The sequence below is a fragment of the Budorcas taxicolor genome, chromosome 2, assembly GCF_023091745.1.
Source record: "Budorcas taxicolor isolate Tak-1 chromosome 2, Takin1.1, whole genome shotgun sequence".
NCBI lineage: Eukaryota > Metazoa > Chordata > Mammalia > Artiodactyla > Bovidae > Budorcas > Budorcas taxicolor.
Genome location: NC_068911.1, coordinates 177,899,440 through 177,924,677, shown reverse-complemented (window position 1 = coordinate 177,924,677; position 25,238 = coordinate 177,899,440). Strand labels below are relative to the sequence as shown.

Here is a 25,238-nt window from a genome sequence, read left to right as displayed (position 1 = left end):
GCACAGCGCAGAGCAGTGAGAGCCACATCTCTAAGCAAAGCGTCCGGCACGGCGCCTCGCCCCCCACCGCCCCACCCCCCAGCCGCATCTTCAGCACGCCCAACCCCGGCTCCTAGAGCCCCCGTCAACAGGCGGGGCCCGGGCGGGCGGTACCGTCATGCCCAGCGTGCCCAGCGCCTTCTGCCGCATGGCCATGGCCAGGCGCTTCTTCTCGGCCCGGGTCTCCCTGCGGGCCGCGTCGATCTTCCTGTTCACATCCGGGTGCTCCCGCAACGCCTCCAGCAGGTTCTCGGCCAGGGTCCCGATGCCCTCGTCGCTGGACACCTGCTCCAGTTTGTGCAGGCTTGTGATGGAGTCGGTTCCAATCAGAACCTGCCAAGACAGGACCAGAGAGCTGACGGCCAAGTACACAGGCAAGTGTTCTTCTCAGGAGCTTCAAGGTTGGAGAAAAACAAGCACGATGTGCACAGTCTCACGTCGTCTGCTTGGTTTCGATCGGATCCTTTGATCTTACGCTTCGAGAGATTTGAACATGGAGGTTAGACTCTGCCACCGACCCGAGCAGTCACCACGCTCTGCAGTCCTCAATACCCCCGGCTACAAAATGGGGGCAGGCCAGGGTCGCTGTGACAACTAAATCAGATAAAGCACCCAGCACAGCAAATGTGAACAGGGCTCAGGTCAGACGCTCCAGAGAAGCGGCATCTGACAAGGCCTCAGCGGTGAACTCAGCAACCGCACCAAGGAGGGCTGGCCCCGCCGCTGATGGGGGCTGTGCTGCGTGCTGCATCCGGGCCCCCAGGCCCACCACACCCAGGAGCACAGACGTTTTCTCAACTGGAGTATTCCAGACACACAAGCACACGTGGGAGTAGGAAAGAGAAAGAGCCTAGAAACAAATGCAAACTGAAAGACCCCAGGCTTAACAACGCTGGCAGCTGCTACGCGGCAACAGCCCACTCCCCACAGAGGTGTGAACACGTCGCCCTGCCAAGGGCAGACGGGTCTGCTCGCTGTGAGGCCTTGCCACTCCCCAGCTCACCAATCACTACAGAGATGACACTCAATCGAAATCTAAGTCAACCTGTGACATGGAAGTTCAGCAATCAACTCGAGTCACTAGAGTCACTAGCTCATCAGTCGAGCTTCACAGCAGGTACGTACGTGTCCACTTTGTTCTTCAGCACAACGACACGTTAGCTCATGTCTCAACAACTCTGAACGCTGAACTTGTAGTTGAACAGCCTACTGAATGGTACATGTGGGCTGTTTACTGTGCAAGTGTGCGTGCACACCCATACACGTGATGCCCCTGCCCGCCCGAAGCTTACACTCTGGTCAGGAGGGCAGACCACACACTAATAATCGAGTGTCACGGACTCCCCTCCCTTCACTCACTTCCAAACCCCAGAGCTCTCGTCAATTTCAATGGCACCGCCACCCCCCGCTGCCCAGTCCAGACACTGAGCAGAGTTCCTGATTCACCCAGCTGCTTCACTGCCCACGTGCAGTCAATCTCCAAACCCCATTTACCCTGCCCCCCAGATCTCCGTGGAATCCATTCACTGTCCACCTCACGAACCGGAGTTCAGCCGCCAGGGGCTCTCATCCAGACTCTGATAAACTGTCCTTCCCGCCCCCACGTCACCGCCCTGCAATTCGTCCTCCAGGGAACAGCCAGGGGCACCACCCTTGGGAGGCACCACACACTGCTCTCCTTGGGGAACATGATGTGGACCCATGCTGATGTCTCCAGCGCCAACTCTTGCCAGGCCTCCCCCAGCTGGAACTGCTCTCAGTTCCTGGAACGTTTCTAGCTCTCTCACCTCTGAGCCTTTGCAGGCATTACATTCTCCTCTTAGAAATCCCCTTTCCTTTGACCCCTTCCCCACTGCATATTTACCTCTGATACCGGTATCTGCTCTGATACCCTATGTCCTGGGCTCTATCTTCCACCAGAGAGCAAGCTCTGGAGGACTCACACAGGCAATGTTTCTTTTGCTAACACTGCTTCAGCCTAGCACAGCTCAGGTACATGACAGGCACTACACACACTCGTGGAAGAAAAGTGAGTGGTCAAGAGTAGGAATGCCAAGCATCTATCTAGATGAAGCCTTATTTTAAAAAAGAATCCAATTAGTAACTTAAGAATAAGCCTGGAACGCACTGACCAGAGTTCCCAAGTCAACGTGTTGCCACTGGTCAAATTACAATTCTGTCCCTTGATTTATCCATATTCAAAATAACGATGCTACAAAGATGCGAGGAAAACGGTGGAAACGATTATGCAGGAAGAATTATCCATAAAGATGCACTGATTATGACTATTACTACTGAACTGAAGAAAAGCTGAGACCAATAGCTATTTGAGCGAGACATATGGAAGATCTTTATTGTGGCCAATTAACCACATTTTTAGAATGAGTTTTCAGAAAACATCACTAAATGAGAATGTGGAAACAACAAAAAGGCAGCCCTGAGGACTCTCAAAACCCAACAACAAAAAACAGACACTGGACTAGAAGCGGGGCAAAAATACGGAAATGCTGGTCCTGAAGATGGATGGAGGCCTGGAAAGACGCGCAGGGAGCGTCACCAGCCGCCAGAGAAACACAGATTAGACCATGAGACGCCGCCCTCCGTCTGTCGGCATGGTTGAAACAAAGAACAGTGCAGCCCCAGACGCTGGCGAGGATCGATAGAGCAGGGCCGCTGAGACCCTGCCGAGGGGCGGGCAGAGCAGCGCAGCCCCTCCAGACAACAGTCTGGCAGCTACCTGTAGAACAAAGTAATGCAACCGCTACACAAGCCGATGTAGCTGCAGTCCTGGGCACTTAACCCAGAGAAATGAACACTTACTCACACGAAAGCCTGCACATGAAGCCAGCCCACTTTATTCACAATTGCCTCAAAATGGCAACGACCCTTTAGTTGGTGACGGGTAAACAGGCCACGGGGCATCCGCACAGGGGACTACTCAGTAACGAGAAGCAACAGACCCCTGGCACACACGGCAGTCAGGATGAACTCTAGACAGCTGTGCTGAGTGAGAAAGGCCAAAGTCACACGCTGCTTAATTCCACTTTGTACTCAGCATTCTAGACAGGACAGATCTAGGGAGATGGAGGCCAGGTCAGCGGCTGCCCGGAGAGGCGGATGCGGCTGGGAAGGACCACAGGAAGGAGCTCTGTGGTGATGGCGTGGATGCCGACGCCTGGGCTATGACGATTTACTAGTTTTGCAAGATGCAGTATTGAGAGAAGCTAAGTAAAGGCGGCACATGACGTCTCTAATATTTCTCAACAACTGCACCTGAATCTAGTTATCTCAAAATAATAGGTTACTTAAAGTAATCCAGACTGGCCACCTGTCTGGGTCAATTATTATTTGTGAGAGTAACAGGTATCTCGACCCAGTGACTATCAGGAATGAGCAACACGGCGCACAGGGTGGGCCTCCCTACGAACCGAGCTTCTGGCTGCCAGCACAGAGCAGAAGCTGGCGGTGATGGTGTTACAAACGTCCCGGGGACTGTGGCCAAAAGTCAGCTTTCACCCCCCTGGCCAGCCACACCCTCACAAACGCTGCTCAGCTGAGCCAGGAGGTAACGAAGCCCCACGTAAGAATGAGCTGTATGAGGAAAACACAAATGTAACTTAATCCTCTCTGCACACAGAGAGATGAGCCAGGTGACTTCTGAGAGTCCGTCTACTCTGGGACTCTCATACATTAGGGCAGTTTCCAGCTCAAGGCTAATCGAGGCGGTCACCTTCACTCAGTCGTGGGAGATGAGCAGAGAGGGTGTGGTTCCCTCACACGCCATGTCCTGCTCCAGAATAAGGCCCCGTGCATGTTGGCCACTCACCTGGGTGGCAGGGTGCTGGATGGCCAGCCCCCGAAGAAGCCTCAAGATGAACGGCAGGGCTGGGCGAGACAAAAACTTTTTCCAGACGTCAGCGTCCAGACTGCAAAGCAGAGAGAGGCTCGTGAGCAGGCCAGAGAGGCAAAGGACGCCCAGAAACCGTCCGGTGACTCTGGCTTGTTTAGACGTGACCACACCTTCAAGCATACCGTCAGGAGTCACAGCAGACCACCCAGCCCAGCTGAGAACCCGGGAGAAGTTAAGTGCCTGAGGGGCTTCCCTGACGGGCCAGCGGCTAAGACACTGAGCTCCCTGAGCAGGGGGCCCAGGAGTCACAGCAGACCACCCAGCCCAGCTGAGAACCAGGGAGAAGTAAGTGCCTGAGGGGCCTCCCTGACGGGCCAGCGGCTAAGGCGCTGAGCTACCCGAGCAGGGGCCCAGGTTCAACCCCTGGTCAGGGAGCTAGATCCCACATGCAGCAACTAAAGATCTTGCACACTGCAGCTAACACCCAGCACAGCCAAATAAAAAGTCTTTACAAAAGAAATGAGTACTTGAAATACAAGCCAACAAACTGCCATCCTTTCCCACAGCCCCAAGGGCTGCATGGTCACCTTGACAGTTTGCAGAAGGAGAGGGCGACCCCGAGGAAGGCTGAGGGATGCCCAGATGACGGAGGAGAGAAGGAAGCAGGAGAGGGAAGGCGGGCGCGCTGCTTACTTCTTGGCACTGGGGATGTGCTTCTTCATGTAGTCCAGGGCACTCTGGGTGATTCCCTTCTGCAGAATCAGATCCTTCAGTTGATGTCCATTGCTGTTGTTCTTGATGCCAGCTGCAATTTTACAGAAGCAGTCCAGGAAAACCTTATCATCGCCACTGTGATCTTCATCATACCTGGAGGAAAGAGCAAAGGCCCTCAGAGTGCAAAAGGAGCAACAGAAGCCGATCATGTCATTCTCCTGGCTCACAAGCCTCGATGCCCTACAGCACCAACTCCTGAGCCTAACAGGAGACCTTCCCACCTGCCTCCTGCCATGCTGCCTCCTCCCTGCCACGCTCCCCGAATTCCCAGCCTTCTCTCCCATTCTCTGCTTTCGCACACCTGAGTCCCTCCGACCAGCTCGCCTTCTCTGCCTCACCAGCTGCTGCTTTAACACAATATATTTTCACTTTCTGCCTCCCCAGTTAGGCCAATCCCCTAGAAGGCCAGACTGGTACACAAAAGTCTAACAGAAACTCAGGTGATTCTTCCTTAGTCTCCCAGAACTGGTTCAGGGCTTTCCCGGCAACTCTCAGTTAGCTGTCTGAATCTTAGCCACATACTTATCAAAGCTGCAGTAGGGTTTGAACCGCTCCACCAAGATCTGCATTTTCTCCACCTCCCCGAAAGAAAGGTACGGGATGATGCGAAGCAGGCCCTGGAGCACGCTAGGGCTGGAGCGGACGAAGGTGCTGTTGATCTGGTCCAAGAGCATCACGAGCTGATCTTTGTCGCCCGTCAGGAGGAGGTTGCCCTACAAGAAGAAAGGATGGAAGGCCTGTTAATACGGCCGGGACTTTGGCTGCAGCCAACAGCTGGCCCTGAAAGGTTATCCACTTCCATCAGAGCCACCACAAGTAGCCTCAGAAGAGCAGTGTCTCAGCACTTCCTGGGGAATAATCAACAGTGTGAGCTCCACCTCAAAAATTAGTTTCTAAGTTTCGGCGCTGGTTCTATTATTAGTGGTCAAATACACCCATACAGGCGGTCAAAATACACCAACACAGGCTTTTCCTTCCCCAAGACAGTGTAGGCTCCCTGGTATTCATTTGGTCCTATCTCTAGCCAAAACATCAGCACCAACAAGACCACAGGAACATACAGGTGCACCAAGTGGAGAGAAACTGAACTGGGAGTTGGAGACCTGAGTTCTAGGCATCTAACTATACAGTATGATACCAACTGTATGATACCAAACGGCTCGCTTCATTTCTCTAGGCCTGGAGCATCCTCAACTGTGAAATGAGGCGCTGCACTAAGGCCCCTGTCAATCAGCTGGACTAGCGCTTTGTTTCCTCTGAATCCGTGGATTTCAGGCTTCGATGCAATGACGTCACCATCAGGAATGGTTGCCATTCCTACCAGCTGCGAAGGTTCAATCGTTCCTGGCTGACACAGCTAGACCCAAGTAAGCCAGTGGCTGGCAACGAGACGGTGCCTGTGGATGGACAGACCGGCCCCACCCACCTTGTCCTCGCTCAGTGGCTCGGCGTTGGACTCGTCCAGGATGATCTCCATGATGCTCAGCACCTGCTCGGCCACTGCAGCGCCGCCACTGTCCTTGCTCTCCTGCTCCGCCACCAGCGCCTGCGGGAGGGGGCCAGTCACACGCAGCGGCCACGGCCACACCCCGCTAACGGGGCCCCCTCCTCCAGGGCGCTCTTCATGGCCTTGTGCTCCCGACAATCTGTGTACACACTGCGCACGCATGTGTGTGCATGTGTGTGTGCGTGCATGGGCATGCGTAGAGAGACAGACACAGTGTGTGTTTCTGAGGACAGTGGAAACAACATTTTGGTTTCTTTCTGGTCGCCCCAAGTGCGTATGTGTGCGCGTGCGTGTGTGTGCACGTGCGTGTGTGTCACTGCGTGTTGTGTGGGTGTGTCGCTACGTGTGTGTGTGTGGTGTCTTTCTGGTCACCCCAAGTGTGTGTGTGTGTGTGTGTATGCGTGTGCATGTGAATGTGTGTGTTGCTGCATGTGTGTGTGTGGGGTGTGTGTGTGTGGTTTCTTTCTGGTTGCCCCGTGTGTGTGTGTGTGTGTGTGTGTGCGCGCGCGTCGCTGCGTATGTGTGTCACTGCATGTGTGTGTGGTTTCTTTCTGGTCGCCCCGAGGTGAATGGCACCAATTTCCGACTGGGGTGCAGTCAGGACTGCTGCAGGGACTAACTTCCTCCTGCTTCTGAGTTCAGGAAAGAAGCAAGGATGCTCCTGTGTGCTGTGGCGGCAGCAAGGGTGAGCCAGCAGGGGGATAATGGGCAGCCTGCATAATTCAAGCCTCTGTGCCCATCGGTCAGACAGATGGGAGGTTTGCAAAGGTCACCAATCCATATCATCTGGGGCAGGGTGGGATGTCTTCCCCCACCCCTGCTTATCCCTCAGCTTCTGCAGCCCGCACTCTACCAGGTTGAGGGTCCCCAGCATGACGTTCAAGGTGTTCATCTCCAGCTTGACCAGCTGCTGCCGGTTGACTTTCACCTTCACGCAGTAACTGAACAACTTCAGCAGCACCTGACAAGAGAAGCCAGTCGGAACCCGTGAGAGCACCCAACGATGAAGGGGTGGGGACAAGCGGGAAGAGATACCCTAAGAAGGGCAGAGGGGCCGTGCCACCGCCAGCAGACACTCCTGAAATACACAGGAGGGTGAGGTTTCTTGAGGGAGACACGACACGGCGGCTGGGGTCGCCTATTGGCCTGGCACTTAAACGGCAGAGTTCTCCAGCAGTAGCTCCCGTGGGCTGGGTCTGTCTCTACCCCTCTTAGACAGGGCAGTGACACCAATTCCTAGTGGAACAGGCGATGCTCGGTTGCCTTGGGCGAAACTCCAGTACTAACTCAGACCCTGAACTGACAGTAAACAAAAAGATCCTAAAGCTCGTGACCCACGGGAGCTCTGAACCATGTATCTCATCTAAGGCACGGGTATAATAATTAATGGAGGCGGAAAATAATAGTGCAAGGTGCATGGTGCCTTTAGAATCGCCTACTTCTCACGAGATAGCTGGATGGATGACCAGACAAAATCCTACCAAACACTTACTTACAAAATCCACTTAAATAATGAGAACGTTAGGAATGACTGACACAAGCGCAATTTTGGGTGGAGAGACAATTAGACATTGGTGTCCACAGGTGACTGGAGAAGCAAGCAGAAGGCGTGCTCTCACACTGGTGTTCCGGAGGAGTGGTCAGGAAGAGAGCCCTGGGGGAAGGACCCTGAGGCATGGAGGGCCAGGGCAACGGCCAGGTTGGTCCCTGGCATGCACCGGTCCACGGCACCATGCTGCCCCCTGGGGTTAAATGGCAGCGGCCGGCCTGTCCACGGGGGCCCCTCCGGAAGAGGACGGCTGGTCCTGTCTTGCTGCCTCCGACTCACCGTTAGAAGATGGCGCCCCTGCTTGAAATCTTTGATCCCTGCCAGTCTGTTAAGCATGCACTCCAGGCCCCCACACTGGGCCATCACACCAGCCATCTTGTACACTTCTTCTTCATCCTCTTCTTCATCTGAGAGAGAAGGAGAGCCAAGCGAAAACGGAGGTGAAGCCCGGAATAGAGCACAGCCCTCGTCCAGGCTGACAGCTCTTCTCTTTCCCAATAAAGGGGGTCAGTATTGGGTATTAAACTACACTGTCTTGCTCCTGGTGGCTCTTTCTTAAATTTCAAGTTAATTAAAATTGCTTATTCAAATATGTGAAAATATAAGCACTACAACCACCTTTAAAAAAAAGCCCTAAATAAATAAACCTGAGCTTCTTTGGTGCTAATTTCATTTCCTCCCTAAGTTCCCACCCACCCTCAATACCAGAGGTATCCAAACGAGGCTGTAAATGACTGTATTCTTCCTCAGAGAAGAAACAATGCCCCTACTTCTGAAGAGAATTCCTAGAGTACCTGCCCCGAACACCCCTGAAGCCTCAGAACGTGAACTGCCACTGGTCCCAAACCTCAGACCCGATGTGCAGCAGTGTCTGTGGAAGGCTGTACCTGTGGTGGAGTCCAGGGACTCGATAAACTCCTCGGTGGCATCCCCCAGCAGCCCCCGCATCCGATAAACAATCCTCATGGGCTCTCCCTAAGAGGAGGAGGTTGGAGAAAGACTTGTAAACGGGCCCAGAAAATGCAAAGGACCCAACACCTGGACTGCTTAATTTAATGAACACTTCAGCCGTATAGACAACTCCTATTCTTCGTGAGGTCTTAACCACAGAATATAGAATCCCAATGCCCTACAACTCACTTAGGGGAAAGGAAGCTCATTTTATGTAGGGTCTACCATAAGCCTGGAATTGTGTAAAGCACTTTATAGACCCTACTTCATTTAGTTTCATTAAATACATATAATAGCTGTTAACAACTGTGATTTATTGGTTTATTCTGTGTTGCCCCAGAAAAACATCTATTTCTGCTTTATTGACTATGCCAAAGCCTTTGACTGTGTGGATCACAATAAACTGTGGAAAATTCTGAAAGAGATGGGAATACCAGACCACCTGACCTGCCTCTTCAGAAACCTATATGCAGGTCAGGAAGCAACAGTTAGAACTGGACATGGAACAACAGACTGGTTCCAAATAGGAAAAGGAGTAGTCAAGCCTGTATATTGTCACCCTGCTTATTTAACTTATATGCAGAGTACATCATGAGAAATGCTGGGCTGGAGGAAGCACAAGCTGGAATCAAGACTGCCGGGAGAAATATCAATAACCTCAGATATGCAGATGACACCACCCTTATGGCAGAAAGTGAAGAGGAGCTAAAAGCCTCTTGATGAAAGTGAAAGAGGAGAGTGAAAAAGTTGGCTTAAAGCTCAACATTCAGAAAACGAAGATCATGGCATCTGGTCCCATCACTTCATGGGAAATAGATGGGGAAACAGTGGAAACAGTGTCAGACTTTATTTTGGGGGGCTCCAAAATCACTGCAGATGGTGACTGCAGCCATGAAATTAAAAGACGCTTACTCCTTGGAAGGAAAGTTATGACCAACCTAGATAGCATGTTGAAAAGCAGAGACATTACTTTGCCAACAAAGGTCCGTCTAGTCAAGGCTATGGTTTATCCAGTGGTCATGTATGGATGTGAGAGTTGGACTGTGAAGAAAGCTGAGCGCCGAAGAACTGATGCTTTTGAACTGTGGTGTTGGAGAAGACTCTTGAGAGTCCCTTGGACTGCAAGGAGATCCAACCAGTCCATTCTAAAGGAGATCAGTCCTGGGTGTTCTTTGGAAGGACTGATGCTAAAGCTGAAACTCCAATACTTTGGCCACCTGATGCGAAGAGTTGACTCCCTGGAAAAGACTCTGATGCTGGGAGGGATTGGGGACAGGAGGAGAAGGGGACGACAGAGGATGAGATGCATGGATGGCATCACCAATGTGATGGACATGAGTTTGAGTAAACTCCGGGAGCTGGTGATGGACAGGGAGGCCTGGCGTGCTGTGGTTCATGGGGTCGCAAAGAGTCAGACACGACTCAGCGACTGAACTGAACTGAAGCCCTATGGCTAAGGCTTCTGAGGTGGTGCTAGTGGTAAAGAACCTGCCTGCCAAAGCAGGAGACATGAGACAGGGTTCAATCCCTGGGTCAGGAAGGTCCCCTGGAGGAGGGCATGGTATATACCCACTCCAGTATTCTTGCCTGGAGAATCCCACGGACAGGGGAGTCTGGCAGGCTGCAATCCATAGGTTCACAAAGAACTGGACATGACTGAAGCAGCTTAGCAAGTAGACACCCACGCAAGCCCTACACTAATTAGGCACTTCATATTATCCTTTTACACAAGGTTACATAGCTTGTTCAAAGTCATTCAGCTATAAGCCAGGTACTGATTCCAAGCCTATGCCTCCTTCAGAATTATAAAATCTCTCTAATCAATAGGGACCACTACTCAAAGAATCAGGTCAAGGGAAGTCAGTAAGATCAAAAGGCTTTGACTCAAGTCTCAGAAATCAAAACAAGAAAACAGAATACATCCATCTTTGCCTATGGAGATCCTGAGAGCTTCATATAACCACACAGCAAGGACTGGATTCATCCAAATCTCAAGCTAAAACCTACAACTTGATAGAATGATTGGAAATAAGTCTTGAATTACAAGATGACAGCAACCTTCCTGAACTGAGGGATCATGAGACTTTACTATCTGCCAGGTACTGACTAGGCACTCCAGCCTATACACTCTTAGGAATTACCCTCATTTTGGAGGTGAGAAACGGGGGACTGAAGTCACACTCCAGGAAATTAAGGGTGAGCAGGTACCACACTAATCCATGCTGCCTGTCGCTAAGCCATGCTCAGCCTCAGGAGAGAAAATCTTGGAGGGAAAGAACTTGTCGGGCCAGGCCTCAGAGCGTATCTAGCTGTGGAAGCCCAGTGAGAACTAAGAGAGGAAACAGCCACAGACCATGGACAGAAAGAGAGGGACATGAGACACAGGCCCTGGTGAGCGGCTGAAGAGGTGGGCTATTTATCAGGAAACAAGGGGGAAGTAAGGAGAGAAACTGATGAAAGCCAGGGTGAAAGGCTGCTCCCAACTCTGGACTTCACCACAAGAAACCCTTGGTGGATGAAGCATTAACATGAGAAACAAATGATCCCCAACTTCCTGCCTCCTGGTTCAAAATGGGAGGCTGCCCATGCGTATTCTTTGGGTCCTATACCACCATTTACAAGGGTGCCCGTAGAAGCTTGGTCTTAATTTTTAGGTGCATCAGGGACTAAACCTGCACCATTCAGTTTTGAGGCTGAAATGTCAGTGGCAAGATGCAGTGGATGGAGAAGTCTTCTGTGTATTTATCTGTGCTATATCCACTCAACGGGCAGTAAACCAACAATACACAATGACCAGGATTCCCAGCACAGTGGGAGAACAGAATAGAGAAAAGTACAAGTATGTAACAAATGGAAGGCCAAAATGTACTGTTCAGTTCAGTTCAGTCACTCAGTCGTGTCTGACTCTTTGCGACCCCATGAATCGCAGCACGCCAGGCCTCCCTGTCCATCACCAACTCCCGGAGTTCACTCAGACTCAGTCCTTCGAGTCAGTGATGCCATCCATGCATCTCATCCTCTGTCGTCCCCTTCTCCTCCTGCCCCCAATTCCTCCCAGCATCAGAGTCTTTTCCAATGAGTCAATTCTTCGCATCAGGTGGCCAACGGAGTTTCAAGCTTTAGCATCATTCCTTCCAGTGAATATTCAGGACTGATTTCCTTTAGAATGGACTGGTTGGATCTCCTTGCAGTCCAAGGGACTCTCAACAGTCTTCTCCAACACCACAGTTCAAAAGCATCAATTCTTCAGAGCTCAGCCTTCTTCACAGTCCAACTCTCACATCCATACATGACCACTGGAAAAACCATAGCTTGACTAGACGGACCTTTGTTGGCAAAGTAATGTCTCTGCTTTTCAATATGCTATCTAAGTTGGTTATAACTCTTCTTCTAAGGAGTAAGCGTCTTTCAATTTCATGGCTGCAGTCACCATCTGCAGTGATTTTGGAGCCCAAAAAACATACTGTTAGTAACTACCAATTTAGCTTTTCAGACTCTACAGAAATATTCGAGACTAACGACAGAAAAGTTCACTGTACTCCACTGGTACACTAGTTTGCTGTAATTCAATTAGATGATTCATTTATTAAATATCCCCCAATAGAAGAAAAGGGAAGAAAGAAAAGGAGAGGAGCAAGACAGGAAATAGAGATGAGACTAAGAAAAGAGGCAGAAGCGGGGAAGAGGACCATCTGACTGTTCCGATCGGACAGACAGAACTGAGGGGCCGGAAGGGCCAATGCGCTGCACTCCCTCCATTTCCCGTTCTCACTCCTTCAAAACAGCTGCCTTTCGAGTCTCAATTCCCCAGCTGGTAAAACAGAAACTATGCTCCTCGACGCCACGCTGGAACATGTTCTGAAAGGTGGGCAAGTCCATCAAAAGCTGAGAATCAACCTCGGTGCCCACGTGGAAAGGGAACCCAAGAGCAGGTGCTCCCCGTCACAGGGCTTCCTCACTCTGCTGGCCGCCCGGCTGCAAAGCCAGGGCTGCTCTCCCCTTCCTGCAGCTCCTCGCCCTTCCCCAGGCAGCGGCCCCATGAGGAGGACAAGGCGACGGCTTTTCCCACGCTAACACGACCAGGAAGTTCAGATCCTTCAGTGCTGCTGCAAGCTGGGCACGCGATCGTTACCACGTCTGGAAGCCAACCCACACCGCAGGCGAGAAAACGAGCACGCACCTCGTTTGTGGTACACCAGACCTTCTTGTAAACCTCAGCCACAGGGAGGTCCAGACTAATGATTTTATTGTTCACTAGAAGCTGAATGGAAAAGAAGACGAGGCTGTTATTCCAAAGAATCGTCATGCAAGCACATTTTAAGATCAAAGGGTGCTTTACCGATTATTGTCTATGCATTACGGACCTACTGACTCTCCCTCTCTAAAAAATGCACGTGTGTGAACATCACACACAATTTTGTGCACAATTTCAGGGGTTCCACATAGCCTTAACCCAAACCATGGACTCCCTGGTTTAAAAGCCCTGCTGAGCACCTTCTATCCCAAGTCCATTTCAGCTCAGCACCAAAAGGGGTAGCTTTCTCCATTTCACCCAACGCGTTTTTCACCATGCATGTGCTAACAGCAGATCCCAGTGTCGTCTGCCAGAAGGTACCAGGTACAGGGCCAGAACCTGCGCTGGGGCTAATTTGCCAGTATCTGGGGAGCTTGGTTAGCCTGGAATCACTGGAGGCCTCTGCCACAGCAGCAAGAACAACGAAAGCCTGTGCCCTAACAAGCTACAGCCATCTGCTCATTACCACACACCAGGCAGCGGAAAGAGCCCTTTACAGGTGAGGCAGGCAGACGGGAATCATGGAGCTGCATTTAAAGATGCCCAGGGCTGACCAGCCCCTGAGGGAGAGGAAGCCTAACCACGGCAGGGCTGTGCTATGCTCATTACCTCCATCCCGCTGTCATCCTCCAGCAGAGCTACCAAGTCACAGTCCTGGCAGATCTTGTTCTTTATGTCCCGCATGAGGGGCCCGATGCCTGGCTCGTTGCTGCTATACGGGTTCCCAGGCATTCTGCCCTGTAAGAAGTCTTCCTGCTGGGGATCCTTCTCCAGGGTCACAAAGAACTCAGTGACTTCATTCTCTTCCTGAAGGACACAGAGAAGGAAGCAGAAGGGATGGCATGAGTACATGCGCACAGACCACTCACATTCAGACCACACTGCCTTGTTCACGGACACCCAGGGAGGCACACCAGACTCATCCAGCCCCTTATACACTTAAAGACAAAAGGGCAGGAAGCTCAGAGGTGATTCAAAAACCCCAAATATAATTCAAAGAGCCTTAAAGAGCAGGCATCTTCTCTGAAACTCAAGGGTGGGTTAGGAGAGAGAAAGCCTAACCAAATATGCAGATGAGGAGTGCCCCACGAAAGCTGGATCACTGACATGAGGGGACGAAGTTCCCCTCCTGCTCGTCCCATGCAAAACCAGCCCGGGGCCAGGTGACTCTGTCACTGGTGGCCCTCTGGTCAAGAAAACGGCCTTCTGTGTATCATGTGATACTCAGGGGTCTCTCATCGTTAACTGATGAGACCGATGCACTCCACCCTTCCTCAGTAACAGAAGGGGATCTATGCAGTTCAGGTTGCAGATACACCTTCACGTGTGCATGCGTGCACAGAATGCGGGCAGGGAAAACAGGAAGACAGCAAGAAGGCCCATCTGCCCACTCAGGGCTGCTTCTTTCACAGGATCATGGACGGACAAACACCAGGATTTGGGCAACGGGAGGTTAGACCTGGCTCAAAAGAAAAAGATTGATTTTGACTTTCAACCTAGGAAATGGGACAAGGAACGGCTTTAGATTTCTCCCCATCATTAGGACTGGGAAAATGAGGTTGCCTCTGCTTTACGGGTGGAGCTTCCTAAAACACTGACTGAACAGGTCACTGCTGGGACGATGACCCACGACTACGATGAACCACCACGGCTTGTGCTCACGGGGTAGATGATGCTGCAGAGCCTCTCGAAGATGAAGACCGGGGTCCGGGAGTCGTCCAGATTGTAGCGCTTGGCTGTCTCAATGCACACGGCCATGAAGGCCTTGGTTTCCGATTCTGTACCTGCCGGAAGTCAACGTGGCCAAGTCAGTCAGGAAGGAGCCGCACACACAGAAGCTGAGGTGAGACTCATCACTGACAGATCCTCTCTGCCTGGTGAGTGGCAACATCAGCATTTCAACTGGAAACCTGAAGCTGACGGATTCTTGCACTGAGTCCGCACTCCATCTGAGGCCTTCACACCCAAGGCGACACAGTGCATCACACTTGGCTGTGCACAGGTCCCCTCCCTCTGGGAATCATAACCCTGCATCCTCTTGCCCAAAAGAGGTACTCAAGAACATGAAACAGTGGTCCTAACTGAGCTCCTGTCAAAGCAAAAGGAAGTGACAGTTTTCAGTTTCAAAAAGATTAGGCAGATGGCCCTCCAGAAGCCAAACAGTTAACTTCAAGCCATACATTCTTGCAAAGGGTCCAGCTGACAAGGTCACAAACCAGCTCAGCATGGCAGCTAAAAATGGCACCAGAAGGACTTCCATGTCTGGCAATAAAGCAGACTATGTCCCCTGACCTACTTTTCACTCCTCCACTTAAAAACAATTTAAAATAGTGGGGAAAAAATAAAAAGGCATCAGTGGACTGTTACACTGGCAAAGAAAGCCACAGCTCCAAAATTAGGAAAAACCAGGAACCCAGGGAGGTCAGCAAAGCACTCAGGCTATTTTTTGCCATGAGCATTGGTTTCCAAAATCTGCCAGGGTTTGAGAGCTGGATACAAAGTCCCAAATCTCCCAAGAGGGAGAATCTGGCAGGAACTACCGCCTACACACACAGGTCTGGTACCCCCGAGAGCTACATCCTTGGGAGAGGTACGGGGTGCTCAGTCGTGTCTGATGCTCTGTTACCCTGCGGACTATAGCCCCACCGGGCTCCTCTGTCCGTGGGATTTTCCAGGCAAGAACACCCCAATCCAGGGGATCTTTCTGACCCAGGGATGGAACCCGCACCTCCTGCAATGGCAGGCAGATTCTTTGCCACCATGCCGCCTGGGAAGCCCTCTTTGGTATAAGCATCAATTAAAAATAACTATTCTTTTCCCCCAAGCAAATCAATGAAAGCACACTGTCTTGCCTTAAAATGTAGCACTGAACAGAGGGGAAGAAAAATCTCCTCTGAGCACTCATAACAAGCTGTGCCTCACAGAGGTCGGTGGCTCAAACTATGCAGGCGATCTGAAAACTCTAAGTTCAGAACTTTGTTGAAGGTGGCCCTGGGTTGGCCACACCCTGAGCTGCTTCACAGAGGCAGCTATAAATCGTCTCCGGAAAAACCCATCTTTGACTCAGGTCCCGAAGAGCTCCCACAAAACACAAGCTCACAGTACCAAAAAAAAAACAAACCCATAAAATGCAAGATTTAAAGCAAAGCACCAAAGGCAAGAGCCAGAATAACAACAGGATCAGATTAATAGGTATTTCAAGTTTTAGAATTAGCAGATACGGAAATGTTTGTTATGCTGAAAGAATATAAAAGAGACAGAAAATGTCTGCAAAAGACTAGACACAATAAAATCTACATAAAATTGCAAGAATTTGATGGGTAGATTAAACAGATAACACAGAGTGAAGAAAAAATAAACTAAACGATATGTTATAGGATGGAAGAAATTATCCAAAATCAACATAAAGATACAATGAGACGGACACTATGAAAGAGGGAGGTGGAGTCCCACAAGGACAAGGAGAGAGAACAGAGTAGAGGCAGCCGAAGCCACAGCGGCCGAGAATCTTCTAGAACCAACGAAGGACACCAGGCTGAGAACTCTTGACCTCTCCCTGCCCTGTGAGCTCAATACAGAAAGTCCAGGACCTTCCTGGTAGTCCAGTGGCTAAGAACCTGACGGACAGGGCAGGGGTCATGGGTTCAATCCCTGGTCTGGAAGACTCCACATGCCACAGGGCTTAGCCCATGTGCCCCAACTACTGAAGCCCGTGTGCACTAACGAAGAACCAGCACAGCGAACAATAGATAAGCAAAAAAATTTTTAAATAACGAGCCCAAATTTACTGAGGCCAGATCTGGAATTTTCCGACTCTAAGCACCAACAGTCTTGAGAAAAATGTCTCCTTTACTCAAGCGTGAGGAGGCGTCTGCTGCCCATGGTCCGGGCCTAAGGAGCCCAGGGACTGGGCCATGCGCGTCAGCGGAGCCAGAAGGGACGCAGGCCGCGGGCCGCCGGCCGGGCTACCTGTGGTCATGTCCTCCAGCATCTCCAGCAGCATGTCCTGCGTCTCGTCGACCAGCTTGGTCCTCTGCACCACCAGCTTCCGCAAGCACAGGTATCCGTTCAGCACGGTGCCCACCAGGCGGCTTTTAAAGTGCCTTTTGATGGACTCCACCTCCACAAAGGAGGAAAGTAGGCCTGTGGGGACAGGAGAAAGTTGCTACATGAGTTCAGAATGAAAATTAAGCAAAGAAGGTCCATGTTTTCAAACGACGATGCGCAACTCAAAAGCAGGGCAACGCTGTCTTTGCGCCTGACATGGAGCAGGTGCTCAATGACATGAACTGGTCAGTAGACAATGGGTGCTCAAAGATGCACCCCGTCCACAAGGGAAAAAACACAGAGCTTAGAAAGCGCAGTGTGGTCAACATGAGAGAGAAGAGGTCAACCTCAGCACCCAAGGAATCAAAGGTCAGTCCCCAAACTATCCCCAAGGTATCCAGTGGAAGGGCCAGGAGGCTCCCTCTACCTGTGAGACTCTTGAGGGCATAGCCCTGCTGCAGATCGGTGCTCAGCGTGGCTTCCTCCAGGGCCAGCAAGCGGGCTATTTCCTAAACAGGAAGACAAGCACAGTCAGTGTGACTGCACCACAGGGACACCGGTCAGCTCCCCCACTGCCCAGGGACGCTCTCTCACCCTGCACCTTTGCAGAACCCCTTTCTAAGAAGCCAAGGAGAGCTATAAAGGCGTTAACGGGCTGCTTAGAAATGGAGGACAGTTTAAACATCCCCAGCAGACTGCTACAGCCTCATGGGGAACACAATGAAGTCACAAAAGTACCCCAGGCAGACTTCAGAAATAGTCCAGGTTCAGTTTCAGACCACTGTAATAAAGTGATCATCGCAACAAAGCGAGTCACACAAATCCATCTCTTCCTATGAGTATAAAACTTATGTCCACACTCTATTTCAGTTCAGTAAGTGTGTGGTACCACTATATCTAGCAAACAATGTATATACACTTTAATTACAAAATAATGCTGTTAGAAAACGGCTTACTTGACACAACCTTTATTTAAAAAAAGCACAATAAAGCGAGGTATGCCTGCATTTTGAACAAATATTTCTTCCTGGAGTGAAGACCACCACAAAGTTTATATAGAGAAAGAGAACAAGGAGAGCGGGGCTCGGGAAAGGGGCTCCCCTAGGCTGGGCCGGGACGACATACCTTGGTGATGAGGTTGCCCACGTAGGGCAGGACTCCTCGGGCTGCCAGGTAGACTTTCCAGTGAGCTGAAGTGATGAGCTTCTGGTAGAGAGCCAGGTACTCGGCTGCACACTCGCCAGCAACGCTCAGCTCGTCCAGGTAACTGCCGTGGAGCCGGACGACGAGTGAGCCCACCCGCCCCACAGCCCCGACGGCCCCCTGGCTCTGCCCTCTGCGGTCCTCCACTCCCCCTGCCTCGCTGGGGAGGACCAGGGCTGAGAACACCCCAGAGCCCCACTTGGGAAGTCCTCAGGCCTGGGGAAGGCTCCAGAGCACCCAGCAGGGACTGCAGTGCAACCCACTGTACGCGTCTGGCTGACAAAGCACCAACACACGAACGGCGGCTTCTAGGGCAGCGAGACAGTGCTGTGCCTGAAGCGCTCATGAGGCGAGTGGCCGGTGACTTGGAATCAGACTGCCTGGGCTGAAGTCTTGCCTTCCTGGGGCCAAGCCAACTAGGCACTCAAAGCCCACGTGAGCACTACATGAGGCAATGCATGCCAAGCCTTTGTGAGCTCCTAAGACCTCGAAAGACACTGGCTACTGACTCTGTCACCACCACCACCGCGGTTATAACCACTGCACGCGGCTGCTCAGCGCTTCGTGGTTTCTGTGGTCTTCCACAAGAAAGGAGGTGGCTACAGCACAGGCATGCCTCCCGTCGCCCTGGTCTGTGGACTCCCCTGGGAGAGTGGGAGGGCTCCCTGGATGAAGTCCCGCCACCCTGCCCACCCCGCTCTCAGATGGTACCTGGTGAGGAGGTCTAGGACCTGCTGCTTGCGGCTGGGGATGGTGGCCAGCGCCTCCACAATGGTGCAGGCCGCCTGCCGTGCAGCCTGCGTGGCCGGAGTAAACAGCACCTGCAGGGGTGGGGAGAAGCGCCTGGCTCAGCGGACAGCCTCTCATCCGGCCCCGCCAGGCACAGTCAACTGCCACCCATCCAGGGGAAATCCTCTGAGCTCCTCATGAGCAAAGGGGTAAAGGAAAAATCATCTAACTCAAGATCTGGCTGCTGCAGATGGGCAAAAAGGCTAAGAGTCCCATCTTCATGGAGCTTTTCTCCAACAAGTACTTTGGAGAACATACTAAGACGACAGAACCAGGAAGAAAGACAGGCAGGTATTCTCCTTAGCAAAGACGTCTATGATTCTATTTTGGAGACAGCTACCTTGGACAGCAAGGAGATCAAACCAGTCAATCCTAAAGGAAACTAACCCTAAATAGTCATTGGAAGGACTGATGTTGAAGCTCCAATACTTTGGCCAGCTGATGGGAAGAGCTGACTCATTGGAAAAGACCCTGATGCTGGGAAACATTGAAGGCAGGAGGAGAAGGGGACGACAGAGGATGAGATGGTTGGATGGCATCCCCGACTCAATGGACATGAGTTTGAGCAAGCTCTGGGAGATGGTGATGGACAGGGAGGCCTGGCGTGCTGCAGTCCATGGGGTCGCAAAGAGTCAGACACAACTTAGCAACTGAACAATAACAACATGCTGAACACTTATGTTAAATGTAGACCAAGTGTTCACGTTATACACCAATGGACAAAGGAATTCTCTAACATATCATCACTTTAATCTTTAAAAACATTAGCTGGAAAAAGGAAAAGGACAGAAGACGTGAAAGGTGGACGGTGAAAGCAGTGCAGGCGCTGAGGCGCCGCCCTGCTCAGCGGTCAGGGAGGAGAGCAGAGAGCATGAGCTTGATCACAGGGCAGAGAGTTCTGATGTGGCCCACCCACCACGCGGGCGGCTGCAACGAGAGCCTCCACCCAGTAGAAAGGAAGCAAGACTAACAAAGAAAAAGCAGAGGAGACATGTGGTGAGGGGCGGAAACGCCCCACCTGGGACCTGGAGCCAGGGCAGCCTGAGGAGCCCAGGACACGGCCGGTCACTGACCTGCCGCAGCCAGTTGTTGTGGCCCAGCTTGAGGTCCAGCGGGGAGGTCCGCTTCCCCCGCCGACTCAAGAACTGCTTCCACCGCCACACGTACTTCTCGGTCAAGTAGAGGTGGCGGAGCTCTGACTTGCTGGGAGACTTCCCGTTGCCATCGATCCCTGGCAGGCAAAGGGGTGCAGGGAGAGGAAAGGGGGAGATGGTGGGGCAGTCGGCCAGGGGCAGGAAGGGCCCACATCTCAAGTCCCGAAAGACAGACACACCTCGGATGGGAAGACACTTCTTCCAGGCTTCATAGGATGCTTTGGGGTCCCTCTTGAGCCAGAGCTGGGCCTGGGCGTGGATCTCATTGCAGTACGGCCTCACGGTGGTGAGGGCCTCGACAGGGACGTCCTGCAGAAGGAAGGCGGACGGGTGAGCGGGCCCGAGCGCACGCCTGAGCTGCCGCTGCAGCACAGTGGGACTGCCCCGGGGACGAGTGCACAGGCAAGACCAGAAGGTCAACGTTCACGTCTTCTGTGCCCTGTCCGTGCTCCTTCCAAGCATCTCGATTCAGTTTAGCAGGAGCAGCACCGTGCTGAGCTTAGGGTCACTGATTTTGCCTGTGCACGATAAGGCCTCCTACAGACGCTCATACAGCTACATAACTAATTTCTATCCCAAGGCTGATTTGTAGTTTCCCCAAACATAAATCTTCAAGGGGTCACTAAGCAGCCTCTAAAATTTACAGAGCCATTACTAATCCCAAGTGGCCTGCATAGGGGAGCCCCCAGTAGGATTCTAAGCCAGCAACTCTCAAACTTTTCGGCCACAGGACCCCATTACGCTCTTGAAAATTACTGACTCCAGAGAGTTCTTGTGTATGTAGCTCTACCCATTGATATGGATTTATTAAAAATTAAAGTTTAGCAATTCTTAAAATATTGACTCATTTACAAATAAAAACACATTATCTGTCACCCTAAACAGCATTTTTTATTTCCCAAAACGAAAATAATCTCGACAAAGAAGCTATACTGCTATACATTTTTAAATTTGTTTAATGACTACCTTAATAAGACAGCTAGATTCTTATACTGCTTCTAAGTTCAAACTGTTGTGATAGATTGTTTTGTTGAAGCGCTCAGATGTATATAGTTGGAAAGAAAAAATATTGTAATAGCTTTTTCAATTAATTACAGATTTTTCATTAATACTAAACCAAAATTCAACGAATTGCAGGTTTTTAAAGATGGGTTGCAATGTGGAATCTGAAACCAATCAAAAAACATTTCTTATCCCATTCCACTAAATTCATCTTTTACTCACACATGAACATGCACTGGTCATCTGGAAAATACTGGTTCACAGAACTACACCCATTTCTCTTTAAGTGACAGGCTCGTTTTATTCACTTTTCAAGAAAATCATCGGCTAAATACCTGATTCTGAAGAACCACAATTGGCTCCTTAGCCCTCCTTTCAAGCACAAATGAGGTTCCATGGAAAAGGCAGCCGGTTCAGCCACCCCCCGCCCGCCGCCCCCCGCCCCCCGCCCCCCGCCCCCGTCACCAGGACTTCTCCCTGGGCACCCTCCACCCTGCAGTGTGCCCGCCTCCCGCGCTGTCTCACTGAATAGTGAACCGACTACTGAACCCCTCGGCAGTGCTTCACCAGGGACGCTCCTGGTGAAGCTGCAGTGAAGAGCATGCCTCGCGGTGCTGAGGCTTGGTCGGTCTCGCCATCACTGACTTTGTATCATCTGCACAAGTGCCACAAAAGAAGAAAAGGGCAAATCGTGTCTCAGGATAATTATGAAAATAATGTTGACCTCGCAGATATCCTAGTCGTCTTGGGAACACCCACAGATCTATGAGCCAAACTCTGAGAACTGCTGCTCTCTCTAGGCTAAAACTCAGCAAAATGTGAGGCTTCAGTGCTCAGAGGCTAAGAGCCCTCTCAGGTGGAATCTGTGATCTCACACTGTAGGAAAAATGACAGTTATGTGGGGATGAAGTTCCTCTTTTCAAACAAGAGCCAATTTTCATTTGCTGAGAATGCGCTCTGGGGGGAAGAAAGCCTTCATCAAAGCGAAGGAAGAGGTGGGGGGTCTTTTCTGAGGACGGTCGGAGCAGACCAAGAAAGGGAAACAGTGTAAACTGTTCCCTGTCCAGCTTCCCCTGTGGTGCCTGCCGCTCAGCATCTTGCAAAGAAGACTCGGTTTCCCACCAAGAGATTCCACCGGGATGGAGCAGGCATCGGAAGGGCTCCAGGACTACAAAGACGGAGGCCCCAGGCAGGGCCGAGGGAAAGCACTATGGCCCACATGCTCTCACACCAGTATGAGCAAGTCCATCTGCGGCTACGCCACCTTCAGAACTAAAAACTCGGCTTTACTCACTCATTTAACAATGACTTATTGAGTCACTATTATAACGCGAGATACCAAGCTACACACTGGACCAAAAAACATCTTAGTAAAACACAAAACAGTGCCTGGATTGGAGGAGCTCATGGCCAGCCTGGCAGAGAACTGGATCACTGAAAGCAGCTGACAAAGGAAAGGCAGGCGTGGCAGCCGAGGAGACGCTGCACAGCCGCACGTAGCATTTACAAAGGACTGCCCAAGGCCAGGGGCCTCCCAGGGGGCTCAGTGGAGAAAATTCACCGCCAACGCAGGGGGCATGGGTTCGATCCCTGCCCAGGTCACAGTGCGAGGGAATGGAAGGGCTTCCAGCACTGTGCAAAGGCACGGGGTAGGGAAGAACACAGCCCCTGGGAGCCGCGAGCCGTCCGAGGGGACTGGAGGAAGGGGCGGTCCTCCACGGTAGACCACTGCTGCAGGCGTGTGCCTTTGCCTGCCTGTGTTACTCGAGAGCCCTCTGAGAAACTTTCCTTCTCAGAAACCCTAACCCATCTCGCTGACTGCCGCCAAGGAAGCACTGTCACCCCAGGGAAAGCGAGCTCAGGTGAACAGAGGCCTTAGAGCACGGTGGGCGCTGGCTGGAGCCTGCCCCCAACCGCCTTCTCAGGCCTGTACCTTGTTCTTCTTGCTGGTGGGAGCAGGTGGCTTAATCAGCTTCTGCAAGATTCGCAGGCACATGAGGGTGATGTTCTCAACCACAACGGGGGTCTTGATGTTCACGGCCATGAGGAAAAGGCTGAGCGCTGGGAGAGGAAGGCAGGGCGGAGGCACAGTCACAGACATGCCTCACCAGCCGCCGTGTGGCCACCTGAGGGCAGCTTCCCTGGCCTCACAAGGCCCCGCACCGAGCTGCGCTCCTCTCGCTGGCCGGCTGCCAACCAGACATCCCCCAAACTCACCACAGCGCAAGCGGAGCTCCCAGCAGCTGTCCTCCTTGGAGATGGAGTCTGTCAACAACAGCATTTCGTACTGAAGGCTACTTGCCTAGAGGGCCAACAGGAAGAGATGTGAGCAGAGGAGGGTCTGCAGGGGCAGTCCCGGACAGGGGCTCACGTCCACGCTCTGACCCCGAGACTCAGAGCTAACCCATGTGGTCAAGCGGACCGTCAGAGAGACGGCAGGAGATGGAGCCCCTCAGCACGGCCCCTGCGCATTTCTGCTCTCTGAGCCTGATGCTGACTCAGCAAGGTCTTCCTGGGACGTGAGCCGCTCCCCCCTCACCCCCACTGCCACCTGCCCTGGTCATCACAACGAGGCGCCGGCGGGGCGAGCCGTGGGGACGAAGGAAAAGGGTGAAGGGGGAGTCGGAGGGCACGGCGGCCTGCTCACCAGATCAGGGTTGGCCCAGTGGCCCTTCAGGGCTGTGGAAACTTTGCCAATAATCAGATCGTTCATCTGCTGGGTGGCCTCCGGATTGTCTCTAGGGAAGCAGAGAAGAGAGTCCTGTTACACCTCTGGGTGCGTCCCACCTCTGCACGTGAGAGCGCCCGGGTGAAAGGAAATCAACGTCTAGGGCTACCAGCCTTCCCAGGCGCAAGACGACTCACGAGCCCCACAAAACCCTGCTGTGTGCCGAGAAGGGCCTGCCCAGCCGCCTTTCTGGGGAGGAGAGGCTGACAGAGAGAAGACCGCACGCGGGGTTTCTCCACAGCCCAGGCTGCCTGGCCCCCGGACCCCGCCGGGTATGTCAGCCTCCAGAACCCAGGGGTCCACTCTCGGTCTCCTTCCTCAGCTTCTCCAACTGCCCCCGCTTCATTTCCCACAAGGCATCCACACTTCCCACCCGTGTCCCTTTGTAACAATGTGCGTATTAGTAATTTAAAAACCATGAATTGCGTCAAATCACACTCAGGCTTCCCAACACGCCCTGAATAAAATTCAAGTCCTCACAGTGTTCTAAAGACCCCACGGGACCTGGCCCCTGGTCTCACTGAACCCCCTCCGCTTTGCCCCCACTGTGTCCTCCACTCCAGCCACACGGGCTTCCTTGTGGCCCTGGCTTCACGCGGCTGGCATGCCCCATCTCTCTGCCCACCACTTGCTGTCAACGTCGGCGTGCGGCCTCACTCCCTGACCTCCTCAGCAGTCGCCCCTGCCCACCCTGTCCTCTGCAGCGACCCTGCCTGCAACCAGAGCTGCCACCCCAGCTGCACTGCCCTTCACGTCTGACTCCTGGCGCTGTGCCGGGCCACCATCCGTTCACCGCCCTTCTCTCCTCTAGAGTGGAGGCCACATGCGTGCAGGGACGCTGCTCCACCTCCCGCTGCATCCTCAGAGTCCAGAACAAAGCCTGGCATTCAGCCGATGCCCAGTGAATGCTTGCTGAACGAGTGAACACGTGGTACAGCAAGTCACATTTAGCGGCCAGCTAACATGCTCTAGAACTTAGGCCCACCCTCGGTAAACAATGCAAATCCAGCTGTGGGTACTGTGTCAGCACGGACTAAGGACTCCACAAGTATGAGCTACTACTCACCATGTGAACTATGTCCTCCATCCTCACCACAAGCCATTACAGGATTGGCTATTATCTTTATTTCTCAGATGAGGAAACCTCATGCTCAGAGAACACTGAGAAATGTGTCCACGGCACACGGCACAAAGGATCAGACACCGGGCCCTTCTGAGCCAGATCTAGGCTCCAAAGCCCCAGGCTCCACTGCTCCAGCTGCCTTCTTCTGGGGGAGTCCTGAGTCCAAGTGCCCGGTCACTCCCTTCTCCCAGCACTGGAACTCAAAAACCGCTTCCTCAGGAAACCCCA

At 52.3% G+C, this 25,238-nt stretch overlaps 1 protein-coding gene across 4 annotated transcripts in view; it reads right to left on the bottom strand.

Annotated features, from left to right (window-relative positions):
* The window catches only part of UBR4 (ubiquitin protein ligase E3 component n-recognin 4), a 132,319-nt gene that overhangs the window by 12,804 nt on the left and 94,277 nt on the right, over positions 1–25,238 (bottom strand). For all 4 annotated transcript variants that reach the window (XM_052661867.1, XM_052661884.1, XM_052661876.1 and 1 more), the window contains 20 exons: positions 23,807–23,897; positions 23,377–23,461; positions 23,093–23,220; positions 20,337–20,466; positions 20,077–20,234; positions 18,926–19,035; positions 18,137–18,278; positions 17,439–17,520; positions 16,934–17,107; positions 14,627–14,748; positions 13,574–13,771; positions 12,851–12,931; positions 8,607–8,694; positions 7,999–8,126; positions 7,024–7,131; positions 6,090–6,209; positions 5,186–5,376; positions 4,583–4,756; positions 3,866–3,965; positions 154–372 (listed from right to left, as the gene is read on the bottom strand). In XM_052661867.1, the coding sequence (XP_052517827.1) occupies positions 154–372; positions 3,866–3,965; positions 4,583–4,756; positions 5,186–5,376; positions 6,090–6,209; positions 7,024–7,131; positions 7,999–8,126; positions 8,607–8,694; positions 12,851–12,931; positions 13,574–13,771; positions 14,627–14,748; positions 16,934–17,107; positions 17,439–17,520; positions 18,137–18,278; positions 18,926–19,035; positions 20,077–20,234; positions 20,337–20,466; positions 23,093–23,220; positions 23,377–23,461; positions 23,807–23,897 (2,629 nt within the window). The remainder of the gene's footprint in view (positions 1–153; positions 373–3,865; positions 3,966–4,582; positions 4,757–5,185; positions 5,377–6,089; positions 6,210–7,023; positions 7,132–7,998; positions 8,127–8,606; positions 8,695–12,850; positions 12,932–13,573; positions 13,772–14,626; positions 14,749–16,933; positions 17,108–17,438; positions 17,521–18,136; positions 18,279–18,925; positions 19,036–20,076; positions 20,235–20,336; positions 20,467–23,092; positions 23,221–23,376; positions 23,462–23,806; positions 23,898–25,238) is intronic.